The sequence below is a fragment of the Dromiciops gliroides genome, chromosome 3 (genome assembly GCF_019393635.1).
Source record: "Dromiciops gliroides isolate mDroGli1 chromosome 3, mDroGli1.pri, whole genome shotgun sequence".
Lineage (NCBI taxonomy): Eukaryota > Metazoa > Chordata > Mammalia > Microbiotheria > Microbiotheriidae > Dromiciops > Dromiciops gliroides.
This window is the reverse complement of record NC_057863.1, coordinates 271,850,504-271,862,257: the sequence shown is the minus strand read 5'-3', so window position 1 is coordinate 271,862,257 and position 11,754 is coordinate 271,850,504. Positions and strand designations below refer to the sequence as shown.

General features: G+C 35.9%; 1 protein-coding gene across 1 annotated transcript in view; it reads left to right on the top strand.

Moving 5' to 3' along the window:
- The window catches only part of HUNK (hormonally up-regulated Neu-associated kinase), a 150,932-nt gene that overhangs the window by 108,052 nt on the left and 31,126 nt on the right, over nucleotides 1-11,754 (top strand). Inside the window, 1 exon segment of the mRNA XM_043994873.1 lies at nucleotides 7,111-7,279. Within this exon segment, the coding sequence (XP_043850808.1) occupies nucleotides 7,111-7,279 (169 nt within the window).

The following is an 11,754-nucleotide window of genomic DNA, read 5'->3' as shown; positions in this document are numbered from 1 at the left end:
ACTTTTATTTGGTTCATGGGAAATTAGTAGCTTATTGTTCTATCACCCAATAGAAGAGGGACTATTGGGCATTTCACTGAAGTGAAACCTTAAGTACAGAGCAGGAGATATTCCTTATAAATCAAAGTTCAACTCAAATGCTCCCTCCTGCATGAGGCCTTTTTTGATCCCCCCCCCCAGCCACTAGTGCTTTCATCCCCGAAATTACATCATTTATCTTGTATGTACATATACATATACATATACATATACACATACATATACATACACACACACACACACACACACACACACACACACATATATATATTGCATTCCCTCAATAGAATCTAAGGTCCTTGAAGGCATGGACTTTGTCTTTGTATCTCTAACATTTAGATCATAGGATCAGAGATTTAGAGCTAAAAGGGACCTTTGAAACCATCAAGCCCAACCACCTCGTTTTACAGTTGAAGAAACTGAGCCTTAGAAATATTAAATGATTTCCCTCAGGCTCACACAGCTAAAAAGAGTCTGAGGCAGAATTTGAACAGAACTTGGGCTTTTTAACTCTGTCCAGAATTCCATCTACTATACCACCTATCTGCCATCTTGATTGAATGAGATCAGAGTCCTCATGTATAGTAAGTGGAGTCTAGTCCTTTGAGAGGCCCTATGCTACTACTGGTGATTGGACAGTGACTTAGGGAACAGCCAGTAGAGCTCCTGCTGTTATCCAAAAAAAAAAATTGGCTAAGGCTCTTATACTTACAATCAACCCCCAAATTCTCTTGTATCTTCAGCAGGAATACAGACTCAGAAGTCATCCCCTTTGTGACCTTTCTTATTTTGGGTTATTCTTGATCTTCATTTTAGCCTGCCCTTACCAATACAGTAATGTTTAGGTGGGCAGGTGGGTGAGGTGAGATAAGCAGTGATTAATATTTGCTCCCATAGAAATGAGACATTACTCTCTCAGCCCTCCTAAAAGGGAGAAATCTTTCATTCAATCTTACAAGTAAGTATTAAAGACTCACTGGTCCTTAAATGTAATACATTAATTTATTTCCCCTGGGAAAAATACTAAGGGTAAAGTAAGTGCAAATCTGCATTCTTTTCTTCTCAGCTGACTCAGATTTTTGCCTTTCCTATATAAACAACAAGGAGATATAGCCAACATTACTCTAAAGCTGAGATAAAAGCAATTACAGAGATAGTCCTGCCAAGACTAGAACTCATCTCAAATACTTCCATGCTTGACTTGACAGCAGTCTGGGCAATTGACCAAGATTAGATGATTGAGATGGAAATATTGTTTAAATAGAAAAATATGAGGAGGGAGATGTAGAGGGAGGTAGGAATAGTAAAAAAAAAATATGATACAGAGTAAAAAGGGAAGATGTGTAGATACTCCACATTGGAAAGATATATAGAATTACAAAAGCAGCCTTTTGAAGTTCTTAAAATGAAAGGGGACAAGATAGTTATTGGCAAGGGTTAGAAGGTTCTTCATTGTAGAGAAGAATTTCCAAGGGAAAATAACAGATACAGAACATTATTATTCAGATCTACACTGATATGGCTTAGGGAACCTTATGTATAGTATTGCTACTGTTTGTACTTCAGGTAATCATGCAGTGGCTTCATTCAGTCATTGCCCAAAGTTCTAATATGTAAGATGTCATTTAGACAAATGACAGAAAGATTACAGAGGTAATCTTGAAATAGATTGCTGCTTTTTTTTGGGGGGGGGGAGTAAGTGAGGAAGTTGGGGTTAAGTGACTTTCCCAGGGTCACACAGCTAGTAAGTGTCGAGTGTCTGAGGCCAGAGTTGAACTCAGGTCCTCCTGACTCCAAGGCTGTTGTGCTATGCATTGTGCCACCTAGCTGTCCCTGTTTACTGCTTTTTGACACCAGTCCTAGTCAGATATCAAAAGAACGAAACTGAAACAGATTCTGAAAGCAAAACTAAGGGTCTATGGCTCATTACACTTTGCTAATAATGTACAGTATGTTATACAGGTATGTTTTCTGTTAAAGGAAGGGAAAATTAGTGAAAATGGAATGGGTCACTAAACTAATGTAATCACTATCTAAATGAGTCTAATCAATCCACTAAATGTGACATCTGTTAAGTAAACAGGGTGGAAATTAAGAAGCGGTTCTCTTCCTGTGTTGGCTTGATTTTCATTAAAAAAAAACCTATGATTTGACATTTAATTCTGTTACTGTTTGTAGATAAACTCTCACAAATCACGAATAAGTTCCAGATACTTTATGATATTAGTTCAGATTTTGCTTTAAGGTTTAGTCAGAAGCATAACTGGCTAAACATCTAACTAGTTGGGTAGATTAGAGAGTGACTTGTATATTAAAGAAAATGGCAGTCTAATGTCTTTTATAATGAGGGACTTGTTACTTAGTGTATGCTGAAGGCAAGCATTTTAAGATAGGATGAAAACAACACTTCCAGTTAATATGGCAACATGAGATATAAAGGCTCACAATATAGTCCAGAAAAGATCTGAAAAGATCAACAGATCAAATAATGATCAAGAAAATACAGAGAGAAACAGTAGTAGGCTCCTTCACCCTAGAATTGAACAAAAGAACACTCAGAAACCTGAAGGCACAAGAAGCTGGCATGAATTGAGATATGATGTGATTACAATATAATAACAAGATATTGATGAGCTATTGAGCTAACTGCAAAAGATACACCCTGATCTTTTTATGAGATAACTTTGAGTTAAGAAAGGAACACTGCAATTTGCTGAACAAACAAATGAGCCATAACTAATCCTCTGGACAAATTTCAAAAGTTCAAGAGCTGGAGAGTTGAAGATATCACAAGCTATCAGCTCCCTGTGGAGGAGTCAATATCTTTCCCTCTCCTACCTCCCATTGACCATGTAGCTTTGAAAGGGAGTTACTGGGCCAATATGAGACACTGTATATCTCAAGAACCATGTATAGAGAGGGATGGGCACTCAAGGGATTTAACAGCTTCAAGGAATGTAGCCCTTGAAAACAAAGAGAGTTAGTCTATGAAGAGGAAAACACCCTGAGAACTCAACTGGGTAAGTGGCCCAATGAAGATGCTGAATCCAAAGAGAGCTCTCTGAGGACTCTATGAAAAGAGAAAGAATTTCCTGGTTCTTTAATACCAAGAATAGTTGTCTTTGCCACTATGTATCTTACATATGTGTCTGACTACCATTTAGCTTAATCTGACCATGTATTCTGTGTGTATTTGTGGGAGAATACTCCAGGGAAAAATGTTTTATAACTACTCTGCTTGTTATGTTGAATAAATATCTTTGCTCAGAGTTCGTTGAATCAGCTGGCTCTTAGTGGGAAACACACTGGTAGGGGCTCCTATATTAGTAGCACAGCCCTACAGGACTGCCTGTAGTCTTTGACTTTCTTGGATTACATCCTTAATAGTAATATCACTGAGTCAAAGAGTATGTATATTTTAGTGATTGCGGGAGTGGGAGGGAAGGGTAATCATTCCAAATTGTTTTACAGAATGGTTTAACCAATTTACTACTCTGCCAATAGTTCATTAATATGTGTATAGTTTCAGAGGCCCTCCAACATTTGTCATTTTCCTTTTAAACATCTGGTAGGTGTAAGGTGGCAATGCAAAATCATTTTAATTTTCAATTTATGTGTTAATAATGATTTGGAGTATTTTAAATGTTTTTGGTAGCTTGCATTAATTAACCTCAGAACTGCCTGTTCAAATCCTTTGACCATTTAGCTTTATTAAAAAATATTTTATTTTTTCTAATTACATCTAAAAACAATTCTTAACATTCATTTTTTAAAATTCTGAGTTCCAAATTCCCTCCATTCTTCCTCTCCCCCTCATTTAGAAGGCAAGCAATTTTATATAGGTTATGAAAAATATTTCCATTTTAGCTTTGACAATTGGGGGATTAGTAATTTTTATTTTTCTTAGCATCAATTACCAATCGCCGATCAATTTCCAATATATTTTGGATGTTATACCTATACCAGAGGAACTCTGCTCTGAAGATTTTTCCAATCTGATTCCAAGTACATTTATTCTGCTTGTGTAGAATTTTTTCAGTTCTATATAATCAAAATTGTAAGAATTCTTCCACTACTCTGAGTTATGAAAGGTATCTTCTTCCTTTGTCTTCTGACTTTTATATAATACGATCTTTTATATTTTAGTATCATGTATCCACTTGGAGTCTGTGGTATGTGAAATAGAATAATGGCCTACACATTATGATTTCTGTTAAACTACTTTCCATTTTTCCGAGCAGTTTTTTTTTTTATGGAACAGAGTCAATTCCTGTTAATTGGTGCCCTTGATTTTATCGAAAACTATACTACTATGTACTATTATTTCTGGGTCTTGTTTACCCAGTCTGTTTCAGTGGTCAATTGTATTTTAACCAGTACCAAATTGCTTTGATCATTACAATCTGAGATCTGATATTGCTAGCTTTCCGTTATTCCTACTTTTTTTTCCATTGAAATCCTTTATCTTATTTCTCAGGATGAATTTTATTATTTTGTCTAGATCTAGAAAAATAAACTTTGACACTAATTTGTGATGTTAAATATATCAGTATTGTTATGTTGGCAGGGCCCAACCTTGAGCAATTAATTAATAGCTCTCCAATTATTTATCTTCCATTATTTTTGTTTTCTGTATTCATATAACTTATAAGAATATCTTGGTAGATGGATTCCATGATATCTAATACATTCTACAGTTATTGTGAATGAGATTTGTTTTCTGTCTCTTTCTATTTGGTTTTAGTAATAATATATTTAAAAAACTGATAATTTTTGTGGTCTTTTTTATACTATGCTACTTTAATACAGTTATTAATTGCCTAGTGCTATTTCTAATGGCAATCACATTATAATTGTGACAGTGATCTTTTAATAATAGCTGATATTTAATAATAACTGATTTTTAATAATAGCTGATATTGACCTAATAGGTTTGCAAAGAGCTTCATATAGGTCTTCTTCATTTTACTTTCACAAGCCTATAAGATGGGCGCTACAGGTATTATTACTCATATTCTGGAGATGAGAAAACTGAAGCTTAGAGATATTAGATTTTGTCTAATAGAGTCAGTGTAATGATTATCAGAGATAGGATTTAGATCCAGATTTGCCCTACTCCAAGTCCACCACTTGATATTCCCTTCTTTACTGCAATACATGTTTACAGCACACAGGAATAAATCTATGGGCTTTATTCCTTATAATTTAATAACAGTAAACATTTATCTGATCCTGTCACTATAGTAGGCAGTGTGAGAGATTTGGAAAACTTGGTCCCAGCCACCATGCACTTTTTAATCAAGAAAATAAGGATTACACAGAGATAATTATAATACACAATATTCATTATTTAAATGGATCTGGGATTTCATTGATTTGGAATTTCCCTCAAACAATGCATGTAGATAATAACCCACCTGTACCTACCTGTCCATGCCATGCCACTTCTCCGCCTCCACCTCCTTATCATCATCATGACCACAGATAGCATTTATATAGTGCCAAGCACTGGACTAAGTGCCTTACAAATACTATTCATCTAATAGTCACAACAACCCTGAGGAGAAGGTGCTATTATTATCCTCATTTTATAGCTAAGAAAACTTAGGGAAATCAAAGTTAAGAGACTTACCCAGGGTTAATAAGTGCCAGAGGCCACATTTGAACTCGGGCCTTCCTTACTCCTGGTCCAGCAATCTATCCACCTCACCATCCAGTTTCTCTATGTCCCCTCATTAAATCCACATTACATCAAAAGTATATTTTATAAGTCTGCATAAAATACTATATCATATTTTGTTGTCATTCAGTTGTTTTAGTGATGTCCTACTCTTCATGACCCTATTTGGAGTTTTATTAGCAAAGATACTGGAGTGGTTTGCCATTTTCTTCTTCAGTTCATTTTTTACAGATGAGTAAACTGAGGCAAACAGGGTTAAATGAATTGCCCAGGATCACATAGCTAGTAAGTGTCTGAGGCCAGATTTGATTTCAGGAAGATTCACCTTCCTGACTCTAGGTTCAGCACTCTATTCACTGAGTCCCATAGATGCCCATATTATATTATATATACTATATTACATATACATATATAGGATATTATACTATAATACTTTATACATATGAGGGGAGTTTTTCTAGTAGAAGCAGCATTCAAATTCCATAGACAAAGGGAAGCAAATAGGATATTCCACGCTTAGAGGAGGAAGCAAATAATTTAGTATAAACTCTATGCTGACTCAGGAACACCCTCACTTTATAAGATCAATCAGTAACTCAAAAGTGTTTATTTCTTTTCTTTTCTTTTCTTTTCTTTTTTTTTTTTTGCAGGGCAATGAGGGTTAAGTGACTTGCCCAGGGTCACACAGCTAGTGAGTGTCAAGTGTCTGAGGCCAGATTTGAACTCAGGTCCTCCTGAATCCAGGGCCGGTGCTTTATCAACTGCGCCACTTAGCTGCCCCCAAAAGTGTTTATTAAGTAGTTTCTATATGCAAGATGCTATGTTTGGCCTTGTGAATACAAATAAAATGGCATTTACATTCTGAAACACAAGTACAGATATATGGGGGGAAAAGAAAGAATAAATACAAATATAAAGTAGTTTTAAGAAGGAGGGCAATGGTAGTTGAGGGGACCAGGAAAGACTTCATGAGGAAGGTGGTGTTTGAACTGAAATAATGAGTGTTTTATTGAGAGCCTACTATGTGGGAGACAATGTACTAAGAACTTTGCAAGTATTTGATCCCTCCAACAATCCTGTGAAGTAAGAAGTTATTTTGATGTTTATTTTATCACCAGTAAGGATCTGAGGTCAGATTTGAACTCATCTCTTACTATGTCAGGGCATAGAAGTCTATTCAATGTACCACCCAGCTGCATGTACTAGCTCAAATAGTATATACAAATAGCTTTTAGTTATAGTAAATATTTCATTTGTATATCAGTGCTATTTGAACATATATTGGATCTATTTGCTTTGATTACTGATGGACTAAGGCTCTTTCCAGAAGATTTAAAAAAATATATATCATCATGTGCTTTTTGGTTTTCTTTTTTTTCCTTTTGGTATAGGATTCACCTAGAAGACTTGAGCCAAAGTGTGGTACTTCACATGACGGAAAAGCTTGGGTACAAAAATAGTGATGTGATCAACACCGTCTTGTCCAACAGGGCTTGCCACATCCTTGCTATTTACTTCCTGCTGAACAAGAAACTTGAACGCTATTTGTCAGGCCTTAGAGTAAGTTTGGCATTGTTGACATATTTCTTTGCTCTTGGGGGGAGGGGGAGGATAAAAATCTCTCTTTTTCTCCTTCATAAATGTTTTTCCAGTTGCTGACACTTGATCTTCAGCTGTTAATTTAACCTGATGTGTTGCTGAGTCTCTGGGATGTGAGATAAAATAGTATCCAAACCTGGGTCACATATCACACTTGAATTCAAGGGAAGTCAAGATGTTTTAAAAATAATCTCTCACAAATCTCTCACAGGCCTTAGGCAAAGTATTCAAACTTCTTTGTTTTTTTACTTCTCCTTTAGCCAGACTCCTTTTTCTTCTATTCCTTCAGTCCCAGCCTCATGTCTTGTTATCTCCCTAGGTCCCTATGCTAGAATATGTCATCTAGACTTACCTTCTGAAAATGAAATCAGTTAGTATTGATTACTTTAATTTATTTTTACTTTGATTGGAGGATTAAGCTCCCTTCTCTAGGAAAAGCTATCCCTAAACTAAGCTGGACCAACATAGATTGTCTCTTAAGTCTAGGTTACCTATAGGTTTAATGACTAGATAGATTGAGAAGACTTTATCATTTAGTAGCAGATAATTTAGAGTAAGATATATATCTTTGTAGGAACAAAATAATCATAGGAATATAAGACTTTTTAAAGACTAAGTTCCCCTTTCTAGTAGCTGGAAAAAGGCTAAAAGTTCCTCTTTCCAGTCTTAGTGCATAAGCTCCCTTTTTTTCTTGAGATAGAGTCTTAAGTTGAGTAATGGAATCTTTAAGGTTGGCAGCTGAAAGATTGCGGCAGGGGGGTAGGGGTGGGGGTGGGCAGAGAATTCTGCTAACCCCAAACCACAAGTACTTCTTTCCCAGTAAACTTTCTGGTTACAAAAGGCATCACCTGGAGGGCAAGGACTTCTGGGGTAATCTCGTTTTGACAACTAGATGTTACTGTTGGGTTAAGAAAGCCTGGGAGAAACACACTAGTCAGATGACCTGTCTTATCAATTGAATTATGTTCAAAGCAAGTTTCTGTCATTTTTAAAATTCCTCTCTTCAGTCATAAAAATCACCTCTATAAATCACTCCTTGTCTCTGACATCTGTCAGATGACCTAGTTTGATATGTACATGCTAGCTTTGCAATTAAATCATCAATACTCAGTAAATTTGTACCTCGGTTTCTTTTTATTTCAGATAATTAATTTTAACACTGCCCTCTTCAGCAGGGTTACTCACTGTCTCTGTTTTAATTTTCTTATCTCTAGGACCCTCCTTGTTGTCCACTAGAAAACTGATAAATGAACCCATAATTATTTGTTAATAGGTGTACATTAAAAGCAATCATATGTAAGATACTTTCCTTCTGATTGTTCTTTCTTATGCATTATTTGATAGTAATCCTGATAATATCACTGGAAAATAAGCATTATACACTCATTTTAGCAGATGTTAAGCCTCAGAGAGTTGAGGCTGGAATAGTGGCTAGCCTGTTTCTCCTAGCGCATCACTAAGCAAGAATTGTTGCCAGGCTCTGGGCATATTATATTTTGTGTTCTTGTGCTACTCCTGAAACATTTTTTAGATGAAATCAATTTTAAGTAAATATTGAAGGCATCTCTGAATAAAGGGAGAAAGTCACACAAAAGGGTGTGGGTGATGGTGAAGGTGAGTTCTACCCACTTGGCCCTTTGTAGTAGTTAGGAGTATAAAAGACTGATTTTTTTATAAAAAGACAACTAGAGGAGCTTTATCCTTTTTGCCTACTAGCTGCCTCTGAATTGTTGTTAACTCCCAAAGCCTAGGGATTCATCAAACAACTCTGCTCACAGATGAATGTGGGGAAAGAACCTTTGATCTCTGCATGGGGAACCTGCCTAGGATCATAAAACTAGTGTCTTCCTGACTTCAGGTCCAACACTCTATGTATTGCACCACCTAGCAGAAAAAGGAAGACTATTGAAGCAAAAGGAAGGAGGATGGGGAGAATCATACAAACTTTTTTTGAAGATGAGAGTTCTTGAAAGGAGTTTTTGCCATGCTTATTACAGGCACTAAACTTAGTTTGTCATGACTTTTCTATGTAATCTTCTAATGGGTTTAAACTTATTTCAAAGTGGGAAACAAACTTTATGATGTCAGCCAAGAGTCACACTGGAACTTCAGAGAAGAGCATGGTCTAAATTTTGTGACCATGGGCAAATCTCTTGGCCTAAGTTGCCTCATGAGTAAAATGAAGGCTTTGATCTAAATGATCTCTTAGGTTCCTTCCAACTTTAAATCCTATAATGCTAATGAGTTGTGAAGGCTTGTATGGTAATTTGCACAAATTATGTTGAGTACCAATTTGTCATGAACTATGATGGATATAGTTCCAAACAAGCAATTTGTAATTTCTTGAAGATACATTTAAGAATAGTGTTTTGCTGATTCTATCTTTAGTCCTATTCTATTCAATATTTTAATCAATGTCTTAGGTGAATGCATAGATGGATATTTATTGAATTCTCAGACAACAAAAAGCTGATAGAGATGGTTAGGTTGAATGACAGAATCAGAATCCCAAAAGATCTCTAGAGGACTGAACAATGGACTAGAAATAGTTGGCTGAAATTTAATAGAAATAAATTGATTAAAAAACAAACAACAAGTTCAAGATGGGGAAGCAGTCATAAATAAGCATCCATTTGAAAAATTCCCAAGTGTGTTAGTGAACACACAGGACATGCAAAATAATTCAACACTTTGATATAATAGCCAGAAAAACTATTGCTATCCTAGGCAACATAAAGAGAAAATTGTAATTCGAAGAACAAAGGAAAAGATAGACCTATTGGTATTTAGCTGCATTCAGACCAGAACAGAAGGATGATATTCAATTTGGGCTCCATATTTTAGAAACAACATCTATTAATTAGAGTTCTATTCAGAGTACAATGATAGGGAAGGTGAAGGGCCTCCAAAATAAAATTGTTTTTAAATCTGCCCTACAAGGATCAGTGGGATGAATTGGGGATGTTTATCCTGTAGTAGGAGAGATTTAAAGGGGAATTAATATCTATCTTCAAGTAGTTAAAGAATTAGCATGTTTAAGTGGGGAGCAGGATTTTTTTACTTGATGCCACAGGGCAAAACTGGAAGAAATGTGTGGGAGCTGTAGAATTTGTCTCATAGGAAAAAATTTGTCATCACAGAAATCAAAGGAATGGGCTGCCTTGGAAGGTAGTAGGCTGAGCTGTATGCCCTTGGACAAGCCACTTAGCCTCTCTGGGTCTGTTTCCTCATCTGTAAAATTGGATAATGGTATATGTTGTACATATCTGTTATGAGCTTCAAATTCAATAATGTATGTGAAATATTTTGTAAACTTTTATATAGTACTTTAGTCAAAGTACTATATAAATATGAGTTATTATCTGCAAAATTCAGAGGTTGGACTAGACTGCTAATGTCACTTCCAATTCTAAATATCTAACCCTATTTTTTTTTGCGGGGCAATGAGGGTTAAGTGACTTGCCCAGGGTCACACAGCTAGTAAGTGTCAAGTATCTGAGGCCAGATTTGAACTCAGGTCCTCTTGAATCCAGGGCCAATGCTTTATTCACTCTACCACCTAGCTGCCCTTAACCCTATTATCTTTTTTTTAATAAAAGTATTTTATTATTTTCCAGTTACATGTAGAGATAGTTTTCAACATTTGTGGTTTTTTTCAACATTTCTTTTTATAAGATTTCTAGTTTCAAATTTTTCTCCCTCCCTCCCCCCCTCTCCAAGATAGCAAGTAATCTGATATAGATTATATATGTACAATAACATTAAACATATTTCTGCATTAGTCATGTTATAAGAGAAGAATCAGAGCAAAAAGGAAAAACCTCAAAAAAGAAAAAGAATAGCACCCAAAACAAGAGAAATAGTATGGTTCAATCTGCATCCATATTCCACAGTTCTTTTTTTTTCTTTCTGGATTTGGAGAGCCTTTTCCATCATGAGTCCTTTGGAACTATCTTGGACCATTGTATTGCTGAGAAGAATTAAGTCTATCACAGTTGATCAACACATAATGTTGATAATACTGTGTACAATGTTTTCCTGGTTCTGCTCATCTCACTCATCCACAGTTCATGCAAGTCCTTCCAGGTTTCTCTGAACTCCTCCTGCTCATCGTTTCTTACAGCACAATAGAATTCCCCTACATTCATATACCATAACTTGTTCAGCCATTCTCCAGTTGATGGGCATCCCCTCAATTTCCAATTCCTTACCACCACAAAAAGAGCAGCTATAAATACTTTTGTACATGTGGGTCCTTTTCCCTTTTTTATGATCTCTTTGGGGAAAAGACCCAATAGTGGTATTGCTGGGCCAAAGGGTATGCCCAGCTTTATAGCCCTTTGGGCATAATTCCAAAGTGCTCTCCAGAATGCCTTAACCCTATTATCTTAAATCTCTTCAGACAAACTAATTCATTTAAAGAAAAAAAAATACTG